Source organism: Pantherophis guttatus, chromosome 1 (assembly GCF_059756535.1).
Source record: "Pantherophis guttatus breed Tessera chromosome 1, ASM5975653v1, whole genome shotgun sequence".
Classification (NCBI taxonomy): Eukaryota; Metazoa; Chordata; class Lepidosauria; order Squamata; family Colubridae; genus Pantherophis; species Pantherophis guttatus.
Window position 1 is genome coordinate 301,044,721 of NC_142063.1, and position 23,667 is coordinate 301,068,387.

A 23,667-nucleotide genomic window follows, 5' to 3' on the forward strand; every position below is an offset into this window, starting at 1 on the left:
GGAAAGAGGATGCAACTTTAGCATCATTTAGACCAGTTTAATGATATCTTTGGAAGTTACCTATCTTGTATCAAGTTGCACACTTGGATCATCTTTAAGGAGTATAACAACCTTTATATAGAAGACTTTATATTAATACATTTAATAAATCTATAATTCAGTTGAAAAATGGCATCAAGCAGCATTTCTATTTCCAAATAAAGAATGAGGTACAGTACAGTATATTATGCTATATACCACCTCAATACAGTGTTAAGTATTTAAGTTGACATAAATGAAACAGAAACAGTATTAATTCATTACAAAAAGGAATATTAACTCGTCAACTTAAATGCCAGGAATTGATCCCAATTATATAGATGACATCTACAGTGACATCCTAAATAATTATTCAAAACTGCATCCTGAAAGCTATTAAAATTTTAAATGAATGATACATTTTCTAACTATTATCAATCCTTTAAACATTTTTATCAAGCCTGAATAGTTTGATTTAACATTGTTAATACATATAGAAATACAAAGAATTATTTACTTTAAAATTTGCTGAATTTTACTATATTTATTTTTTTCTTTTGCAAATTAAAAAAACAGAAATCGTGCTCCTTTACCACAAAATCAGTATTTTTCACATTTAAAATTTCAACTATACTTCAATATAGACTTATAAATATTATTTAGCAAGATAAAATAGATATAATTATATCTGTAATGTTTTCTTAACTTACATAAAGTGTTGACTCACAATTTCCAATGCCATATGGCCTTGTATATTTATCTCACTGCATGTCATTGATAGCTTAATTATTAATGATGTCAGTGAAATGTTATCTACCTTGTGTACAAATGAAACCAATATGGGCTGTATCTGAAACCCATCATAGCCAATTAATATACTTATGCTTTAAAAGTCAATTCAATTTGAAGTTAAAAATAACTTGTGAAATCATTAAAAAAGAAATCTAGCAGTTGCCAAGTGTAAAATGCAAGCACTATTTATAGCAGGAGCAAAGCTCAAATTTGATACATATTTTTCTTGCTGTGCAATCAACAGGCTGAGGGAATCACAATTCTGGAAAGAAGTGGTGACTACCTGTGTTTTGATATGTAAGTGATTAATCTGGTCTTGGGCTAGCTTCTAACTTTGATCTGGCTTCATTGCAACTTGCTATTGAATTGAGGCATTAGGCTAGGTTGAAAATATGAGATGATACTGTAGATCACAATAGGCAGTCCTGAAAGGAAAACCTCCAGAACGGGCCAAGGTTGGAATGCCAAGGGCCAACCAGTCATGAAGACTGGTATGGAAACAAAATGTCACTATTTCTCTGTACATAATGTAAGCACTATTATGTCCTCCTCCATTACCTGCAACTAAAGAAGCCCTTATTAACAAAGTGATAGCACATCCATCCATAGATAACAGGGTTCTCACAACATTAAGAAAATAGCATTAGCCCAAAATCCATTTCTCACAGGTCATAATGAGAATTGAGGTACTAAATATCAATGAACCAGTGCAGAGATTTCAGGATATAAGATGAGACATTCTTTTCTTGTCCCTCTGGATCTATAATCTCTCAACTCTGGCAATATACGTAGATAATAATGGTAAGAACAGCATAATTAAAAATTAAGCAAAATAAAACCAAAAAAGTATCAAGTTCAAATATACAAAAATGCAAATTACTGACATTAAAACGAAGACAGTTCTAATTCTAAGGGAACAGTAAATACCAAATAAATAACCACTTTGGAATAAAAGCAATAGAAAAACTACAGCTTAGAAAACTGTGTGTGTGTGTGTGTAATTAAATCAAGTAAAAATCAAGTGATATATAATAGCATTCACTATTGCTTTATTTATTTATGCTACAGCAATTATGAAAATAGTCAAAGAGATTCCCAATATGTTTTATTTAAAAATGTAAAGTGCATTTGCATTGTGAAAAGGTATGTTTTTCTATGGTAAAAGTGTTTTATACATTTCAGGAATCAACCATTAGATGGCATTAGGAGTCAACTAGTGATTCAAAGGGCTTCAACCTACACTTAAATTTTTTTTTTTTCAGTTCCTCTAAATTACTGGAACATTCCTCTTAATATTGGGCAAAATCAAGTTAAAATTAATAAATATTCTTTTGGGAAAGGAAAGATTTAATTATTTCCTTAGATCCCACTAAGCAATCAACAAGTCTTGATGTTGCAGGATTCAATCTGGGTCAGTCACCAGGACCAGAGGTTTTGACTTCCAAGCTTTTGGACTCATGCTGGAGACCATCGTCAGGGAACTTCTCTCTAGCTAGTTCAAAAGTTCAGAAGTCAAAACCTCTGGTCCCGGTGACCAACCCAACATTATCCTGGGACACATATATTCACCTTCATTTGTAAGTCTTGATGTTTGCTATCCTACATAAATTTATCTGGACGTATGTTCCACAAAATTCAACGGTATTTACTCTGATTAGATTTATTAGTTTGCAGTGTTTAATTTTGAATGGATTATGGCTATATAAACCTGCATTATAAACCTAAATAATAATACAATTGAATATTACCTATTATCCTTGGCACTCAGCAGGTATCTTACTATATTAATATTTAGCTTTCTAACTTCTGCTACAAAGTAACAATTTTAATTAAAAAAGAAAAAAAAATCTCATTTGGAATCAACATACTAATACATAATAATATAAACTTAAATTTCATTTATATAACATACAGCATTAACACCAATGCTTATCAAGGTGTTCAAAATAAAAATAAAATTATATAATGCAATGAAATGAAATGTTGAAAAGAAATAGTTACTGCTACTTAATCAGAGAACTCTAAATAATAGTTACATCTGCATTAAACCATATTAAAATGTTTGTTAAAATATGTTTAAACGTTTTAGATTACATACAACCGTACTAACAATACAATAGTTTATATATTACAAAACACTGAAGGATGAAAGAGGTTCTACATAGTTGATCCCTACACTACTGAAGGAATGTCTGTTCCTAAGAAACATATGGGATAATTGAAAATCATAATTACTGAAATAGTAATGTAAGTTGATCCTCAAGACATGTGATGTAAAAAAAAAAAAGCCATATTTTCCACTGATTTTATAAAGTCCCATCTAGGCTGCGGGGTTTTTTCCAGTGCTGAAATTTTTAACAGTAGATTTGTGAAACTGTAATATTCAATACCTTCCAAAATTTTACTCTGAAATATTCAGAAGCAGTAAATATTTATAATTTTTTGCAATTGTGTCTGTGTACTAGTAGAACAACATTTTTCAATAAAACAGAATTATTCTTGTCCTCTCAAACTTTCTGAATAGATTTGAATTGGCAAAGGATAAGAGAAAAAGAGAAAATTTTGTTCTACAATTGGAAATCTATCCAAATAATTTTGGAATCTATCCATATTTATATAACTACCTACTTTACAATAATCAGGTACAGGTATAATGTCTAACTTTAATCCATAACTAATTTCAAAAGAAATATTCAGGTTTAGTTAAAAAATATTAACTATATTTCTTATATAGCCCATAAACTCCACTGCACAATTTAATGACTTTGCTGTTATGGGAGAGATCTTTTAAGATGTTACCTATATCAAAGGTGCTTGTCATGTTCTCTACCATCGTTCATACTCTCATGTGCTCTATTTATAATCAGCAGAAATTCTACAAAGTAGATGAAAAGGAGGAGGAAAAATAAATTATTTCTTTGCTTCCAGTTCATACATTTTAATGATTATGTCCATGAACAATCCCCTTAAGTATTATGAACTTTGATTCTATTGGCAAGGTATGATTAATTCAAAAAAAAATCCATAATAAACATGCTTACTTTAGCATATGATACAGTAGTGGAATGTTGTTACCTTCCCACCAAAGTGGTACCTATTTATCTACCCACATTTGCATGCTTTCAAACTGCTAGGTGGGCAGGATCTGGGACAAGGAATGGGAGCTTACCCCATTGTGCAGTGCTTGGGTCTCAAACCTGAGGTTTCAGCTTTCCCACTGACAAGTTCAGCGTCTTTAACTGCTGAGCCTATTCCATCTGCCTTGGTATATGGTCATGCTGGCCACATGACCGTACAAATGTTTTTAGATAACCCTAAAGTAATTCCAATGTTATATCCTTGACAAATCAAATCTATCCTCTTTCTAATATTAATGAACAAGAAGGACCAACAAAACATACAATGTTACTAGTATTGTAAAATAGGCCTAGTAATCTTATATTTGTTTCCCTAAGTTAAAACTGAAACTTTAGACTAAAGATAAAATATGACTATGGACTGGGGATGAATAACTATAATCTGACTTATTATATTTCTCTACTGTTAAATGTAGCAAAATTTATGGTAGTTTATTACCTACCACTAAAGCATTTATAATACAAATAATTAAACAACAATAAACAGTAAAATCTAAACATTAAGAGATAAAATGCTAACAAACAGTTATTATAGTAGCATCAACAAGGATGACAAAGTTAGTCACTGTATGCTCTTGCATAAAATCTGAATGACAGTATGAAAGAGTTGACAGTGTGCATTAATGAACAGCCAGGAACAGAAAGGAATTTATTCCTTATTTTCTTTGTTGCAAATTTATCAGATAACTTTATATTTGATATCCCTATTTTATTTATGTATTACTTAAATTTGTTATAGCCATCCAAAGTATGACATAGAATCCATTATACTGAAAAACCTGGGATTTATTAACGTATTTTGAATATATTTCTACTTACTTCCATTTATATTTGAAAGGGGAAGAATAACTTCAACCAAAGCTGGGTTTGGATTGTATCATGATCTAGATCCACACAACTATATGATTAATTCTATTACTCAAACAAAGCTTAATGGGGCTTGTGCTTTTGGAACTGAGTGTCACAACAAATCAATGGCGGTTAAGATTAGAAGAAAGGGAGTGAAAAATGCCACTAAACAAACTAATTCGTCTTTTCCTGTAAAATATTTTAATAAAGAAATCATTTTATCAAATTCAAAATGTATACTATTTTTTCTCTATAGAACAGTACACATTGAGAAAGAGGGCTCTGCTGTTCAGTGGTGGGTTGCCCCCGGTTCGGACTGGTTCTCAAGAACCAGTAGTAAAACTGGCGGGAGGCTCCGCCCATTGCCCTGGATGTCATCATAGGCGATCTGCGCATGCACAGAAGCTTGGTCAACCATGCCTTGCAGTTTGGAGATGAGTACCCCTCCTTATTGCAGAGATGGCTCTTGGTGGGACTCTTTGGCTGATGTTTCTAGTTGCTTTTTAGTCAGTGAACAGCTACCTTCCCAAGAGGGGCTCCCTTCCTACTTCTTGCATATCCAGAAACATTAGCATGGTGAGCTAATAAATGGTAGTAAATTTTGATTACAGCTACCCGGACAGTATTCTACAACCAAAACTGTACTGTCTCAGACATAATGGTAATAAATTGCACTAAGACTATGCAATCATACACTTCCTGGGAAGTCCACATTTCAGGACTTATTGGCAACTTTCTGAGCTGATTCAAGGCTTCTTGGCATTCTCTTGACTTCCTCTACCATAAACCTATGATCTCAAAACCATTTTGGATAAGTCTTATGAAAGTTGAATTTAGTGCTGAAATTGCAGCCTGAACCAATTTATTCTCAGCAGCCTCCTGGGGTGAAAGACTGCTAAAAGTGTTCAAGGCCTTACCGATCAGATAGACATGATTATTCCTGCAACTGTTGTTCTAAATCATCCTGAGCTTATTGTTGACACATCATGGCTTGCATAGTAGCTATTATTACACTTATTCTATAAACCTTATAAAACAAACCAGATTAAGAAACCGATTCTAAATTGGTTTAAAACTACTTTTATTGGAACAGCTATAATAATATAATCTTATTTATTATTTCATTTATTTATTCAATTACTATAACTACCCAACACAACCAAGTGACTCTTGGCAGCTAAACGGCAGCTTTGATTAATCAACTAATAGTAAACCCAAGTAAGGGGGCCATTAATACATTCTGAGCCCCAGGCCTGAGTACATAGCCATGTTTTTAAAACTTTGTAAAAAGTCAACAGGATTAGGGCCATTTTAATCTCCAAGGGAGAATATTCTACAAAGAAAGGGCTACAGCCGAAAAAGCCTGTCTTCTAGTTCCCTCCAGTTGACACTCTTTGGCTGACAGGATCTGCAGCATGCCCAATATGTTGGATCAGACTGAATGGGTAGAAACTCTTGAAAAAAGCAGTCCCCTCAGATAAACCAGTCCCAAGCCATATAGGGCTTTAAAGGTAACAACCAGTAGCTTGAATTGCACTTAGGAACACACCGGCAGCCAGTGCACCTCACGGAATAGTAGTGTTACATAAGGCGGTGTAGCCGGCACCATCTATCACACATACAGACACATTTTTCACCAACTGAAGTTTCTGAATGCTTTTCAAGGGTAGCCCTATAGAACATAAGCAGGAATTTAAATGGGCATGATGGTGATGATGTGCAGAGCCTCCTGGTCCAGGAATGGGCACAAACTGACACACTAACCGAAGGTGTGAAAAGAAATAGCCACAGCTGCCCCCTGCTCTTCAAGTAAGAGCTATAAGTTTAGAAAGACTTCCAGATAGTGGGGGTAGTGCCACCACAGTAAGAACTAGAGATGGAAGAACATTGTTTGTGGAAGGTCCAAATACCCACTTCGTTCCAGCTAGGATTGAGTCGGACCCCATTTTGCCCAATCCAGACACTGAGATAGGATGTCCACAGCATCAGTCAAAGGGCCTGAAGTAGATACATAATGCTGGATAGCATCCATATATTGATATCTCATCCCAAACCAATGAATCACCTCACACAGTGGCCTCATGTAGATGTTAAATAGGAAAGGAGACAGAACCAAGTCCTGAAGCACCCCACAAAGTAGGAGGTGTGGCCCAGATCTCTCCCTGCCTATTGACACTGATTGAAACCAATCCCAGAGGAAGGAGAACTAGTACAACACTCATCCCCAACTCGCAGAGCCAGCCCAGAAGGATACCATGATCAATGTATCGAATGCTGCTGAGAGGTCAAGAAGAGCCAGGATGGATGTACCACCATCCTGGTACTACTATCCTGCTCCCACCAGAGATCATCCATGAGTACGATCAATGTCATTTCAGTCCCAAATCCTGGCCTGAACCCCAACTGAAAATGTCAAGATAATCTGCTTCATACAAGGTCCTCTGCAACTGCCACACAAGCACTCTGTCCACAGTCTTCTCTAAGAAGAAAAGATTGGAAACTGGGTGAAAACTGTCCAGGTTGATTGGGTCATGAAATGGTTGTCTGAGGAGGGGGCACATCACCACCTCCTTAAGATTTGGTGGGATTACTCTTTCAAGAAGGAATTAACTACCACCCAGACCCACTTCTCCCGTGCAGCTTTAATAAGTCACGAAGGCATGGATCTAATACACAAGTGACTGAATTAGGAGCTGGTAACACCTTGTCCACTTCCTCAGGTTCTTCTGAGGTTACATGCCTGAATCAGTTTTTTCCATCCCTATATGATCTTTATTTATTTTTATTCATTTTTATTTATTTTATTTTATTTTAATTTAATTTAATTTGTCAAGAACGTATTAAGTAATATATATAAGTATAAGCATGAATTGAATACATAAAATAGATACGAATAGAGCAGCGGCCTATAGACCACTGGTGGTCCGCAAGAAAATTTTGGTGGTCCGCAGAAAAATTATTTGCATTTCTTTATATTGCACTAAATCAGAGGTCCTCAAACTACTCACGCTGGGCTGGATATGTGCAATGAACATTTGTGTTGCTGCAGAGTCTCTCCCCCTTTCGGGTCTTTTTCTGTGGGTCGGAGGGGGGCAGAAATTCTGACTTGGGGTCTGCTTCAGCCTCCTGGTGCGGGGCTTTGGGTGAAGGCTGGAGGGAAGCGCCACTGGTGGCAAAGAGACGGAAGACCTTGTTCCAGTGGCATTGCATTATGGTGTTCTGCCCCAGCTACGGACCCCAAAAAACGCAGCACACACAAAGTCTTTACAAATCTTAGTTTACTAAATTAAATCAGTCTTTTTCAAATAAAGGCTGTTAATTAACTTTCTTAACAGCCTACAAGAATCCAAAGAATAAATAATCGTAATCTTACTATGGTTGGCAGAAAGCCCAGAAGCAATTTGCAGGACACTGATAAGAGAACTAAGATCAGGACACGAAGGAGAGTGAATGAAGTTGTTCCCTGCAAATTGCCTCAGTCTTTGTCCTTCCTTAAATAGGCTAAGGGAGTGGCCAATTAGCCCCAAGCCTTACTCTCGAGGAGACCTCCTCCTGAGGAACCATTCCTGCCTTTTGGCAGCTCTGCGCACCCGTGCATTGAGAAGAGGCTCCTCCTCTTCTTCCTCTTCACTTATGGGAGCTTCTGGAGGTTCTGAAGGCCCTGGCTGAATTACCGCCTCTGGCACATCTTCTCCAGCCTCCTCATTGTCTGACTCTAGTGCCAGCTGCACAGGCTGCTGGCGCAGCACCACACCAGCCTCCTCCCTGTTGGAATCAGCTACTAGCTGCACAGGCCGCTGACGGGCCACAACACATGGCCTGGAACTGGCTGACCATCTCAGCCCGCTGAGCCTCCAGATGCCAGTACCTGGCCTTGCACTCTTGCAGGTCTTCCGTACGCTTGGAAAGCCTATTCTCATAGTCCTCAGTGAGATGCTTCTGCTGAGCCTCCTTCTCGGCCAGATCCAATTTGAACTGAGCAACTATTTTGCCAACTCTTTCTCATGGTGGCTGCTTAGCTCCAACAACTGCTTCCTGTTGGGGCCCTAAAGAGACCGGGTGGGGAGGCGAGGAGTGGCTGGCAGCGCATGGGTGAGTAGAGGCCGGTTAGGCGCCCCTTGACCCAAGTGACATTGAGTTTGCCATCGAGTTGGCCATGCCCACCAAGTTACATGACTACCTAGCCACATCCACCCAGCCAATCATTAGGCAGATCATATTAGTGGTCCATGGGATTTAAAATTATGAATTTAGTGGTCCCTGAGATCCGAAAGGTTGGGGACCCCTAGAATAGAGGAAACATTAGGACAGGGATGGTAGGTACGCTGGTGCTCTTATGCACGCCCCTTACAGACCTCTTAGGAATGGGGTGAGGTCAACAGTAGACAGTCTTAGGTTAAAATTTTGGGAGTTTTGGGATGAAACCACAGAGTCAGGTAGTGCATTCCAGGCATTGACCATTCTGTTGATGAAGTCATATTTTCTGCAATCGAGTTTGGAGCAGTTCACTTTAAGTTTGTATCTGTTGTGTGCTCATGTATTGTTGTGTTTGAAGCTGAAGTAGTCATTGACAGGTAGGACATTGTAGCAGATAATTTTATGAGCTATGCTTAGGTCATACTTAAGGCGGCATAGTTCTAAGTTTTCTAAGCCTAGAATTTCATTTGAAATTAGAGAAGAATTTGTCTGAGATGTTTTCTCAAATTAGTTTCTGGGAAAGGACTGAAGCATAACTTCTTGTTGCCTTGATAGCAGCAATTCCTCCTGTCCTTCAAAGCCATTCCCTACGTCCTATTCCCTATACCCTCTGCATGTAACCTGGTGTGCAGATGGAGCTGGATCCTTTAAAATTGGGGCTTGGGTTGGCTCAATCAGAGCCATCAACATCCTGATTTGATTTATCTATCTATCTATCTATCTTCTCAGTCATGCTAGTTACTATTGCTGAACCAATTGAGAGCTCAGATTTTAGAATGTAGATTTCCTTCACCTATCACACATTGCCTTGATTTAATTTCCAAAGGGATTTTCTCTGATATTCTTTTCATGGATCAATTGCTTGTACATTGAGGGTGGCCAACTAATTATTTGTTTTTCATTAAATTTATATGCCACCCATCTCACTATCCAGAACTATTCTAGGCTTACAAATTAGACCTTTCTTCATCTCATGTTGATGCCATGTTGACGCTAGTATGGCAGAGATCTGCCAGTATGGCAGAAAGATGGGAAGCTGACTAGTGAGTAACAGAAAACGAAAGTGGACTCTCCATGATGTAGATAATCTACTAAAGTTTATCCCTCCCCATCCCTTGAGCATTCATCGACAGCAGTTGAAAACAAAACAAATCAACAACTTATAAAGGAGCACTCAAATAAAATATCAAACCTGTTAGGATATGGTTTGAGCCTAACAACTGGTCAAGGCAATATATGTGTTCTGTGACTTTAATATGAATATCTATTGTGTAACTTTGTGTAGCTTTGTGTAGCTTTAATGCTGAGTCATGCTGTAATTAGGTAATGACTAGTTGTCAGAGTATTTAAGCAAAGTATTGTAACGTGTTCAGTTGCTGCTATGATATGCTGCCATTGTGTGTGGAGCTGATGATGAAGCTGCTATGATAAGCTACCATTGAGAGGAGTTGTTATCTGCTAATCATCGTTTGATGGATCTGCTACCATCGTGGTTTGTGAACCAGAGTGAGTTTGTTATTCTAACCAACTAATGTTTGTTTGGTAAGAAGATTTCTGTAACTACTGGACTGATTTAACTGGCAAAGACTTGGAATTTGTTTAAAGACTATGAGACTGTTTTTCTACTATAAAGTAAGCTTTTGATAAACCAGTTGCATAACTCTTATTCATTGCTCTCAGCAACGTTTCCTTGTGCATTTACTCTGCTGGTTGGTAACACAACACCAATATCCTTAACAAAACCAAGGAAGTAAATGGATTTGACAGCAACCATTTGAGGGTTGTTGTTCTGCTCTCACACTAGCAGACTCAATATGACTTGCCCCCTAGCTATGAGCATATAAACAACTCATTCAGTACAGTAGTTTCCAGACACTTCCTTTCTTTTGATTTCCCGCATAAGGAGATCAGCCTTTATAGTCAGCAGGCTTTATAGTCAGCAGTCTGCAGGAACTCATGCTATTCTTTTGTAGTTTATTAACAAGGTGGTCAATATTTTCCATTTACTATGAAGTATTATTAGTAATTATAATGGCTAAAATGAAAACTGGATTAAATGTAGGTTTCAATTCTTGAAAATATGAATACCTGATTTAATAACTATCAATTTACATAATAGCCAGTTCTTACATGAATCACATGCAATGAGGTAGAATTTTTAAAAATATTTAAAATTATGTTTACCTTTTCTAATGCAAATTAGTTCATGTACACCACAAGTTCTCTCTCCACCTGTTGAAAAAACATTGAGAAATAAAAATACCATATAAAATAGATTATAATATTTATACTCTTGTTGAAGTCTATACTCAGACATAAAAAATTATAATTTTTAAAAATAATTTAGAAAACTCAAAAATTCAAATTATAGTAGTTATTGGTTCCATATCTGAAGACATTTTACATGAATTTCAAATATATAAATTGTACCTTATATTAAAGCAATCTGTTTCCTAAACAAGCATTAAGCAGCTTAACATTTACAATACAGACAATATTTTGCTGTGCAAGAAAAAGTTCCTAACTAATCAAAATAAGTTGTTTCATGTAGGTTATACCTCAGTCAAAAACAAAACAAAAAACAACAACCCCCAAATATCTGAGAATCTGCTAATGCTAGTCTTACTTTGATATAGATATTATTTTAACTTGACCTGTCACATTTCCTCCTTTAATTGCTTAGAGATGCACAGAAAACAGGAGAAGCTGGATATAGGGTATGGAGAAAGAAATAAAAGCAAGAATATCATTGGTATTGATGCCATTTGAGTCATTTGGATTTTGAAATACTAACACAGTGATGGCGAACCTTTTTGGCACTGAGTGCCCAAACTGGACCATGTGCGTGTACGTGTGTGCGCCGAAGCCCTGGAAACTGGAAGACCAGCTGGCTGGTGCGCATAGCGGCCACCTGGTCTTCTGGTTTCCGGGGCTCTGGCACGCACAAAGATTAGCTGGCCAGCATGCATGCATGTGCCAGAAACCAGAAGTACAGCTGGTGACAGCGTGCGTGCCCACAGAGAGGGCTCTGCATTCCACCTCTGGCAAACGTGCCATAGGTTTGCCATCCTGGTACTAACATATAAAATTTAAGCAATATTTTCACATTTGCTTTAATATAGGAATCATACAATTATTAATAAAATTAGCTAGTTAACAATAAACAAATATTAATAAAAAGCTAAATCCATGATCTTTAAGCTGTTTAAACTGTAGAGAAAGTGCCAGCAAACATTTTACGAGAATTATGGATTAGAGGTTCCCAAATTCTTGGGTCACCGCATGCTTAGTATCTCAGTAATTTTTTTCATGCCAATCCTAGAACCCTTGCTTAACAGCCACCACAAAACATGTAATAGAATCAGGCACGGTCACGTAATGATTCACTATACAAACATCAAGACTTACAACTGAAATTGCAGGCTCGATTATGGTTGTAAGTTGAGTACTACCTATATACTAAAAGGTTTATTCAGGCCATAATTAGAAGAAATTAAAATTATCAATCTGGATAATGTAAACTTGGAATAGCATTATAAAATACAAATACTATACAAATATATATTGTACATATAAGCACATACATTACACATACATACTCAAGATACAGACAGACACACATGTATTTTCATAAATAAAACAATAAAATTATCCAGAAGAGATTTAAGAATTATAAACTTATAATTACAAACTCCTGTCAAACCTGAGAAAAATGTAGTACAATAGCTGACCTAGCATGTTCACTTCAAAGTCAGTGTTTAATGCTGAACCTGAGCCACTTCTGGCGATCCATACTCCAGCAGATGCAATTGTGCTTAATTATTCTTTGCCTGATTTCTCAAGCCGCCACGCAAAACCTGGTCACCTTGTTATTTCAGGGCTGATGTCAGAAAGTAGCAATTGCTTGTTCTGTTGATTGTTTTATCTTATTTTGCCAGTCAGAAGTAAGGTAATGAGAGCATTTCAAAGTTTTGTATAAAACTGGCAATAGAGAAGAATAAGCTCAATAGTTTCTATCTATCCTGAATCACAAGAGCATACTCATAATGACTATGGGAACTTTTTGTATCTTAGAGCAAGTGCTGAATGGACTATTTATCTGCAGGACTGTTTCTCTCCAATTACTATAACTAGTAGAGTATACCTGATTTGGTATACTCTGGTTATTCTTATGGGACCTCGAAGATGTGGTTTTTTTCTATGTTTGCTTCTGTCCTGTAGGATATTCATTCCTTTCTTCTAAATCTGTTGTTTATTATATATTATGTTAGCATTATATATATATATATATATATATATATATATATATATATATATATATATATATATATATATATATATATATATTATGCTGTCATTTAAGAAAGTCCTTAAAATATTGCTTTTTTGCTCAATGACCTTGCACTGATACTGGGATTTCCCAATAGAGTAATATATATTGAATTGGTTCTTAATTAGTTCAACAGATAAATAACATCCATTTATTGGAAGAAACTGAGATTACATCCTAATACATAAATAAAAAATAACATTTAATGTTTTAAACACCTTATTATTTTCTCAGGAAGTAATACAATAAAATCTTAGCATAGTAGCACCTTGCTGATTTTGTCTGGCTATGTAGAACCAAGGCCAGCTGGTAGTCAAATGAGAGATCATCAGAGAAATCATGGCCATAGGCTATATTGCCAAGTCAAAGAATATTCAAAAAGAAGGCAATGACAAATTATTTACATACTGTTGCCGAGAAAACAGCAAGAATGTCCCTACATAGACAACAGAAATTAAATTCAACTAGAGACATCTTAATATAATAGAATTTAATATAATGGAATTTAATAATCACAAGAGTAAATGCACAAAGCTAACAGATATGACAATCAGCACCAAATAATAAAAATGCAAAACCTGAAAAATAATCACATATAACCCTATCATGGCACTAAACACAGCATTAGAGCAGTGATGACGAATCTTTTCGGCACCGAGTGCCCAAACTGGAACACATGCACATGTGCACCGGAGCCCTGGAAACTTGAAGACCAGCTGGCCAGTGCGCATGCGCATGCCGGCCACCTGGTCTTCTGGTTTCCGGGGCTCTGGCATGCGCAAAGATTAGCTGGCCGGCATGCATGCATGTACCAGAAACCAGAAAAGCAACTGGTGATGGCACGCCCACAGAGAGGGTTCTGCATGCCACCTCTGGCACACATGCCATAGGTTCACCATCATGGCATTAGAGGTTTAATTACTGAGATGGGAAAAGGAAATACAGTTTTATGTAACATTTTTTTACTAAGCTACAAGGGGTACTAAATTATTAGTCTTAGTTGTATCTGTCACACATGTAGCATTCCATACTAATGGTAAGGTCAATGCTGGTCAGTTTCTGTACTTCAACTCATATACCATAATGCAACCTAATCCAAACTCTGCCCCAAGTATCCTTATGCTGTCCTTTACAAACCACAATCGATAAACAGTGTTGCCCACTTCAACCAGGAGGTACATTCAATGTACTAACATTAACATATAAAATACATCCATAAAAGATATATTGAGGAAAATAATGCAGATAGTAATAACTGTTACTTAAATTGATCAAGAGTTATTATTTTTAAGGCTAACTAATGTAAATAGTTGTTATATAATTCCAAAGAACTAATCTTTGTTATAAATCAGAGAACCAAGTAATATGCTAAATATTTATATATGGTAGTTGAGCAAATTGGATAAATAAACACATTCTCATTTGTCAACAGACCGAAGGGGTCTAAGGGGCTGCCACAAAGAAGTGGGGGATTCCACCTATTCTCCAAAATACCTGAAGGCAGGACAAGAAGCAATGGATGTAAACTAATCAAAGAGAGAAGCAACCTAGAACTAAGGAGAAATTTCTTGATAGAACAAATAATCAGTTGAACAAAACTAATGGGTGCTCCAAAAGTTTTGGGTGCTCCAACACTGGAAATTTTTAAGAAGAGATGGGACAATAATTTGTCTGAAATGGTATAGCGTGTCTGAGCAGGGGGTTGGACTAGAAGACTTCCAAGGTCCCTTCCAACTCTACTATTCTGTTATTCAAAGAAACTAAAGAAGCTATATAAAAATCTCATGCTATTATATCAATAATGAATTATATGAATATTGAAAATCTCTGGTGTATAATGCATAAACTAAGATTTATAGGCCTGCTTCAAGTTATGATCTGCTGCATTTTGATGGGAATAAAGACAATTAGGTATATCAACCATGCACATATATGCAGCCTGCCACTATACTATATAAGATGGAATACTATATCAATTGTACCAAACCACATTTTTAAAGAATAAAAGTAAGACCAAAGTCTCCTCCCCCCAAAACAACCCATAAATTTTTCAGATAAATTCAGCTCTGGGTAAGACTGGGATATCTGAAGGACCTCTTATCTCCAGTCAAGTCTGCCTGTCCAATTCAGCCCAGCAGGCTAGATGCGCTCAGGTCTCATCAATTAAAAATTGTCATTTGCCAGGACACAGGAGTTGCATCCAGTCTGTTGCAATTCCTGCCCTCTGAATGAGCTCCTCTCAGAAATTCACTTGACTCCTCCCCCTTACACTGTTTAATAAAATCTTCCACTATGTAATAAAATCAGTGAAGACCAAGCCTTAGGATATAGTGACTAGAGAGCCCCCGTTTTTTTAACTGGTCTGGTTTGGAATTTTTCTCTTTCACTTGGTTGAATTGCTATACATTGGTTTTTCAGTTGTAAGCTACCTAGTGTCATTCAGGGTTAGACAGCTATTAAACATAATTAACTAAATTAAATTTAAATTTAAAAATCAAATTCAAATAAGATGTTAGAAGTGCAAATGTTGCATTTTTCTTCAAGATACTGATGACATTTTCATCCTATCAGTAGTTTTTATTTGTTTTCAAGTTTCTTAAGGCATCAACAAATTAAACATTCAAATGCTGCACAGGTTCAAAAGTATATTTCAAGAATTGGATAATAAATTTAACAGCCTATGGAAAAGCAGATGATGCTTGATTTCCTTGTAAAATAGTTAGTTTTGAATCACGTGATAAAAACTCTTACTCAAACAAATGCTTTTAATGAAAAGCTTTTATTCATGTTTTCAGTTTCTTCTCAATCCTCCTCAAATTCATACAGAATTAGAAACAGATCATGAAAACTTAGTCACATTTCTGGGAGACAGGCATGAATAAATGAATGAAGAGAAAAAAAAGGGGGGGGGTGTTGAATATTGTTTTTTCCAAGCACACAAACGCAGAGCCTTCTTGAATCGTCATTTACCTTAGACTTTTAAAACAGCAAAATAAGGATTTACAATAAAGGGAAAGGAAGGAAGGAAGAAAGAAAGAGAGAAAGAAAGAGAGAGAGAGAGAAGTAAGAAAGAGAAAGAGAGAGAGAAGGAAGGAAGGGAGAGAGAGAGAGAGAAGTAAGAAAGAGAAAGAGAGCAAGAGAGAGAAGAAAGAGACAGAGAGAGAAGGAAGGAAGGAAGGAAGGAAGGAAGGAAGGAAGGAAGGAAAGAAAGAAAGAAAGAAAGAAAGAAAGAAAGAAAGAAAGAAAGAAAGAAAGAAAGAAAGAAAGAAAGAAAGAAAGAATCTTCTTTACCCAGTTATTTTCTGTGCACCTTTAGTCAAAAAATGCCTCGAGATCTCTGCTGCCTGTAGCTTAGGGTTGTTATAACTCGCAAAGAAAACGCGAAAGAACCGATAATGAATGACCGTTGGCCACTACTATCCCAGAGATTCATCTTATCGGTAGGTTTTGTTTTTTTAAACACCTCTGAAAATAAGCACTTATTTAGCCAGACCATAGATAAAATTCCTCCTCGACTCAAACAAAATAATTTGCGTCCTTGTATACAATTACATGGGGATGCTGGGGGGGGGGAGGAAAAGCGCCGATTCTCGCTTTCTGCAATTATGACAGTTGCAGCGCCAGACCTGAGGGGTGGGGGGAATAGCGAAGCGCCCCCTTATCCCCCCTCCCCCGCTCCCCAACGATTCCGAAGCTCTCTGCTTAAGAGCCCAAGAACACAAATCAACCGCGCCCTTTTTGTTTTTATTTCTTGTCTCCCTCCCCCCCCCCAACTCCGGGCTTCCCCTGAGGGAGCGCCCCTCCGCTCGGGGTCGCCCCACCCCGCGCCCGCTGCCCAGGTGAAGAGGGGGTTATTCGAGAGGAGAGGAGCTCGTTATTGGCCTACTTACCATCAATCGCCATGATCTTCCAGGTGGGCCGTACCAAGTGGAACGCACGTAGGAGGCGCACACTGCCAGGCACAGGCTGGAAGAAGCGGCGGCGGCGGCGGCGGCGGGAGAGAAAGCTTCGAAAGGTGGGGGCAAGAGGCAGCACGGGTGGCAGCAAAGTGGAAGAGAAGCGCGCGCGCGGTTGGGGGAGGTGTAAAACTGAGTGGCGCGTGCTGGACCTATGAAGCTGCGCGTGACTCCTCCTCCCATCGCTGCCTCCCCGGTTTGTTTGTTTTTTTTTCCTCTTCGCTCCGAGCGCCCAGTTTCGAAAGTATCGCCGCTTTCTTCGCTTTCTTGTTTTTCTGTCCGCGCGCGGCGGGGCATTTAGTGCGGCCTCCCAAACTAACGGTCCTCATCGGTGCAGCCGCTGCCGCGCCAAAACTCTTCCTTGCCCACGCCATTCTCCTTCAGTCAAGCGGCTCGGTGCTAGGGATGCTGCAGCCGCTCCGCGCGAGCCAAACTCTGCCTTCCAGCCTTCCATCTGATGCGCTTTGCCTCAGATTTCTCGGGCGTAGCTCTCGTCCTCTACGCCTCCCTCGTTTCAGGAAAGGCAACAGGCAGATGCCGATAACATCAAAGAAAGCGATGGTCGAATCACTTGATTTTTGGAAAAAAATGTTTGCATACACTTTATAAAACTATTATTGACTTACATAGTAACAGTTAGAATTATGAATATGCCGTCTCCCTCAGCCCTTAATTCAAGAATCACGATTTTAGATTTTAAAACGTATGAAAACACCTGTATACCCATAAAATGGAATAGAGTTCAGCAAATTTTAAATGCTATATGGTGGTGGTGTTTTTTTCAGTCCCAGTAGCCTATATGGAACTTTCCAATTTATAGTTGGCAAGGCTAGGATATGTGAGGACAGAATAAAGTTCAGCAAAGGGTTGAGGATCTAAAATGATAGCAAAATGGAATGTATTTCTTTAAAGTACACTTACAAAGTAAGATGTATATTTAAGATTTGTTATCATTTAAGATATAATGACTGTTACAACTGCAGTTTCTTAAAAAGATAAGAGTAATATTCTAAATTAGGATCCAACTACAGCTAACAACATTCTTTGCAATAATCCGAGTTTAAGGACACAATGAGTTGTGGATACATATTAAGTAACATCTATATTTTGCCCCAAGTTATAGCCAACAGTATGTCCAAATCTGCCTACCTTCTAAACAAACTGATTGAAACTCTGTCATCAGAAACTGAAGCAAATTAGAATTCAAATGTACTCCCACATTTAGCTTTTGTCTTGGATACACAGGGATTTGTGTGTGTGATGGCCAATATTTAAGTGGTTCAGCTGTTTCTGAGTCTTTGTGATTTACCCTTTCTCCAGACCTATCAGTACCTTTATTTAATATTTTTGTAGTATATAAAATTTTAATATTATATAGTATTTGTGAATTTATCTTTGTGCCTTCATTGATAGCATCCAGCCAACTTGTTTTCTTGACAGCCTCTTTTTCAATTGCTTATTTTTTTCAAACATTGGTGTCTTTTCCAATGATTCTTGCTTTTACATTATGTGTTGAAAATACATAACCTTTAGTTTCACTGGAGTGTTTGTGTTTCTGTTCAGTTTTCTGAAGTCACTGAAAGATGTGTTCTACATGTCCAAACTATTTTCTCCAACATCATTATTCAAAGATATCATTTTTTCTGATAATCTGATTTCACAGCCATTTATTATAGCTGAGAAAATCAATAATGGTGAAATATACTTTAGTTGTCAAGGTGATGGCTCTGTAATTTAATATTTTGTCTTGTTTTGTCATAGCCTTTCTCCCAACCTGCAAGTATTTATGTGAACTTTTCAGCCTGAGAAGAAAAAGTCTATTGTTAGTTTATCTCCATATCTATTTGCTTTGGGTTGGCATTGCTCCTTAACATAATATTTTTTGGGGGGAAAATATAGTGAGCAGCAGATTGGCTTTTACATACTCCTCCTGCACTTTTAACAAAAGGTTCCATAAGTATTTTTTACCTTGACCCTTCAAATTGAATCAAAGGAATATCTGAAGTTGTTGTTTCTCCAAGCAATTTTATAATGTGTATAAATTAAATAAAGTGACAGCATACAACTTCAGCATACTCGTTCTTCAATTTTGAACCATTTAGTTGCTCAACATTCCATTCTAACTGCTACTTTTTGGTCACCTAATTCTTCAACAGGTAACTAAGATTACATAGTGCCATGTTTTTAAAGGCTATTTACAATTTGTTGTGTACTACATAGTCAAAACCAATAAAGAAAATGGAATTTTTGGAATTCTGTTGCCTTCTTCATTATCCAACTAAGTATGCCCATTGGAGAAGGAAAGGCAACCCCTCTAGTGTTCTGCCAAGGAATTAAATGGATATTCATAACCAGGCCAGCATTAGGTTTGCACAGTAAATGCTAGAATGGTTGATACCTTCAGATGATTCAAAATGCTATTGCCAACACATTGGTAGAGGTTAGTTATAAGATCAGCTGAATGCTTTGTTTAAACAGTTTCACTGGCTAATTATGTTTGGGGGAACTATAGAAATGTTGGTTATAAATAAAAAGCTTTAGATGCTTTAGAACCCCAATTTGGAATAGTTTTCAGTAGGGAAATTTAATTAATTGATTTGAGAGAAGCAGGATTCATTTTAATGAAAAAAAGGATGAGGGATGACATGATATGGTTCCAATATCTATTGGGCTGCCACAAAGAATAGAGGCCAACCAATTCTCCAAAGCACCTGAAGGCAGAACAAGAAGCAATGGATGGACACTAATCAAGAAGAGAACAAACCTAGAACTAAGGAGAAATTCCTGACAGAACAATTTATCAGTGGAATGGCTTGCCTCCAGAAGTTGTGGGTAATTCAACACTAGAGGTTTTTAAGAAGATTGGACAATTATTTGTCTGAAATTGTATAGAGTTTCCTGCCTGAGTAAAGAGTTGGAATAGAAGATCTCCAAAGTCCCTTCCAACTCTGTTATTCTGTTAAATGATCCTCAAATATCCATACTCCCCTTGGAATCTGTGTTGTAAAAGCAACTAGTAGACTGGATTAAACCAGCCATGTTCAGCCTGGCTGCCTTTAGATCTCTGAATAGGAAATTAATTGTGAGTTTTTAACTGTTTATGGCTAGCCTAGCTATTATTGTTTTGTTAATATATGCTTGACAGGAAACAATAATTGCTAATGTTCACTACATGGGGTGGGGGGGACCCTACCTGAGAAATAGGAAGATGGAATATAGGGATCTATTAGGATATTAATGTGGTGAACCTCTTATGTCTGATGTATATATTTATTTATTTCATTTCATTTTACTTATATTTGAAAATAAACTGTATCTCAGAAATGCTAATACAGATAACTTTAATTTATGATCATTTGTTCAGCAACTGTTCAAAATCATGATGGCCCTGAATGATACTTAGGATAGGTCTTTGTACTTCCAGCTGTCAAGTGTCTTCGCAGTCACATAATCATGTTTTCTGACATTCTCTGCCAGCTTCCCACAAGCAAAGTCAATGGAGAAGCCAGAAAAAAGTCACATTTACATGAAGCCCTCACTTATACAGTTATCATTTAATGACAGGAACTGGGACTACTTGAATTGCCATCATTAAGTGATGCAGTCACATGATGTCCTGCTTTACTGCAGCATTGCTTAGCTTTGGCAGTTCCCATCCTAATTGCCATTGTAGCCCAAGGACTACCTGTAACTTCCAGCGATCCTCTTAAAAAACCTAGGCTTTGTGCAGCTTTTTTGTGATTGCAAGTAAAGTACAGTACTGTACTTTATAGTAACAAGAATAAAATATGAGATAAATACCTTGGGAGTGCTATAAAAAATAAAATATATATCAAGTAAAAATTCACTATAGTCAGTGATTGAATGTAACGCAGGCAGAAAGAAACTCATAGACCAACTGACAACGTGTTTATATTTTCTTTTTGTTTATATTATGTAATGCCAAAGAAGACATGACATATTTATGCTTTGGAGTTATAAAAATAACAGGAGTAGCCAAAGTAACCATAATATAATTAGAATAAACTAAAACTAAAGTATAAATTCTTAACATTAAGAAATTAAGAGCCCAATAGATTGCTGTGATATGATGAGCTCAACAAGCTCAGAACAAAGTTTATAGATTTCCTATCCCTTTTTGATAGCATGTAAATAATTCCCGGTTCCATTGAAGTCAATACAGTATTTTAAATTGTATTGATGAAAAATATTTCCACCAGGGAAATATGTCAAAGTGAGTTACAGATATGAAAGATAATTTGCATTTAAAGGATAGATATGCCCAGTCCATTAGAATAGGCAGAATAGGCATACTCTGAGTCTCATTGGTGAACAGTATCACCTACCTTGTCATGGTGTCTGTCTTAGGAACACCTCCCACCTGAAATATGAATGGCTCTGATCCTATTGGCCTTTTAGAAAGCTGTCAAATCAGGATGTTGATGGAGCACTGATATGGGTGTCGTTTGGTTTAATAATAAACCAGTTTTTAGGGCCATCAACCCAGTATCTTTTAATTTGGATTTATATACTTTAGTTATGTTTTATTACTGTTTGCTGCCTAGAACATCTTGGATAAATAGTTGGTTATATACATTTGTTGAATAAATAAGTAAATATCTATTGGACTTACATTTGTGTCATATCATGAACTTCAATCACATCACTGGACATTATTTATTAACAGAATGAAAAATCAGTCAAATGGCACTGCATTTGCCTGGAATGTCTAGCATGACAGGACGTGAAGCAAAAGTTTCTGAAGAGAATGTCTCAAAAAGAAAGGACTCAGAAAGCAGGGCTTAATAAAAGAAGGAAGTGAATGTTGCAGGACCTGAGACAGCTCCATGTGAATATTTTAAACAAGTTGAACTGTTAGACGAAGTACAAATACAGCATAGCTTGATAGCTATGAAAGAAAATCATATTTATATTATAGCAAATCTTGAAGTAATAGTAAAAAAATCGTGTGAGTATTTTTGAATTCTCAAAAGTTATTTATTAAGATAGGTAAATAAGAGGGAATTGGGTGGCCAGAATTAAAACTTAGAAGTCTGCATTAAATCAAATAGCACTTCCAAAACACATAGTTCCTACTCACAATCCCTGACAAAGCAGCTGGAATTCAGCCTGTGGCCTTCTTCGTTTTTCTTGATATCAAATACAGCCACAGGAAAACCATTATAGTATTCACCTCCAATGGACAAATAGCCCTCTCCATTGAAGCCACTATGAATTCTCAAAAAAAAACTACACAAAAATCAACTCATTCCAAAAGAGAGAGAGAAGTAAAATGAATAAATTGCTAGCAATCCCAGCTGCATTTATTTTATTTACAATTATTTCTTTCCCAGCTTCCAGAAAACTTAATAGGCAACTTTCAAATAAGACTCATAAACTGTTAAAAAGCAAGGTCTTTGTTTTGTAGAAAGATAGGAGTGTAAGGAGGGCATATGGCTTTCAGGGGAAAATGTCATCTGCAAAACAAAATTCTGAGTAGCTGCTATGAGGCAAAACATTTTGTCTACAAAGATGACACCCCATGGCAAGCTATGATAAAGAAATCATCATCTAGCTGCTAAATAAGACAAAAGAGATCTGGAGCACTGCAGGAATTTGTAAGAAAGTGATTACAGTTCTGACATAAAATCCTGACAATCTACTACATGGCTCCAATCCTGGTGTCTCTAAGACCACCCACTCCAAAATGAATGTGCCCTTTTGGTAAGAACTTAGAAATTCTGCTGAGAGTCCTACTAATAAGAACCCTATATCTGGGCATTCTCAATAGTGGTACTCCTCCTGTGTAACAACTTGCCCAAATATATAAGAACTACCTTCTTAAGGAAGTATTGAAGTCCTACCTTCAAAAAAGAGAGCATTTGGAAGATCTTGGGTTTCAGTATCCATCCCATTATTCAGTGTTGTTGTAATTTATATTGTTTATTACTACTGTGTTGTTTAACACAACTAATCTTGCTTTGTATGCTATTGTGAACTGGTAGTAGAGTAGCATAGACATTTTACTAATCATTATAACCACATAATTCATCTCTAATTGTTATTAGTTTGGTTTCATAGACTATTTAGACTTCTTCTTAGGACTGCTGTTACGAAGAACAGTCAGTCTTGCATTTTTTTACAATATAAAATCCCACTGATATTCAACACTTTATCTTTTGGCAAAATAAATAGATTACTTGTAAATAAGAATGGAGACAGAAACAAACTGGAATATTTTAACGTTACTGAACTCACAAATATTTGTATATAGTTATATGACACTAGTATTTAAAAAAAATCAATTTGGGTGTTTTTTGGGCAATAACAGTAATTATTTTCAATAAAACCTTGCTGAAGTTGTATTGAATAGCTATTATAAGTAATA

The 23,667-nt window shown here is 36.7% G+C and overlaps 1 protein-coding gene and 1 long non-coding RNA gene across 10 annotated transcripts in view; one reads left to right on the forward strand and one right to left on the reverse strand.

Moving 5' to 3' along the window:
• SYT14 (synaptotagmin 14) overlaps positions 1–17,462 on the reverse strand; it is an 86,834-nt gene extending 69,372 nt beyond the window's left edge. For 5 of the 9 annotated variants that reach the window (XM_087883212.1, XM_087883211.1, XM_087883208.1 and 2 more), the window contains exons 1-2: positions 17,214–17,462; positions 11,178–11,225 (exon numbers count right to left, since the gene is read on the reverse strand). In XM_087883212.1, coding sequence (XP_087739338.1) covers positions 11,178–11,225; positions 17,214–17,226 — 61 coding nt within the window. In that variant the 5' untranslated portion in view covers positions 17,227–17,462. Of the gene's footprint in view, positions 1–3,609; positions 3,686–11,177; positions 11,226–17,213 lie in introns of all 9 variants that reach the window. The other 4 variants (XM_087883207.1, XM_087883206.1, XM_087883210.1 and 1 more) reach the window with 3 other exon arrangements.
• LOC148116909 (uncharacterized) lies at positions 17,236–23,642 on the forward strand. The gene is made up of 2 exons (XR_015731536.1): positions 17,236–17,338; positions 21,967–23,642. It is a non-coding gene; the product is annotated as an uncharacterized LOC148116909 (long non-coding RNA).
• Positions 23,643–23,667: the final 25 nt, after the last annotated feature.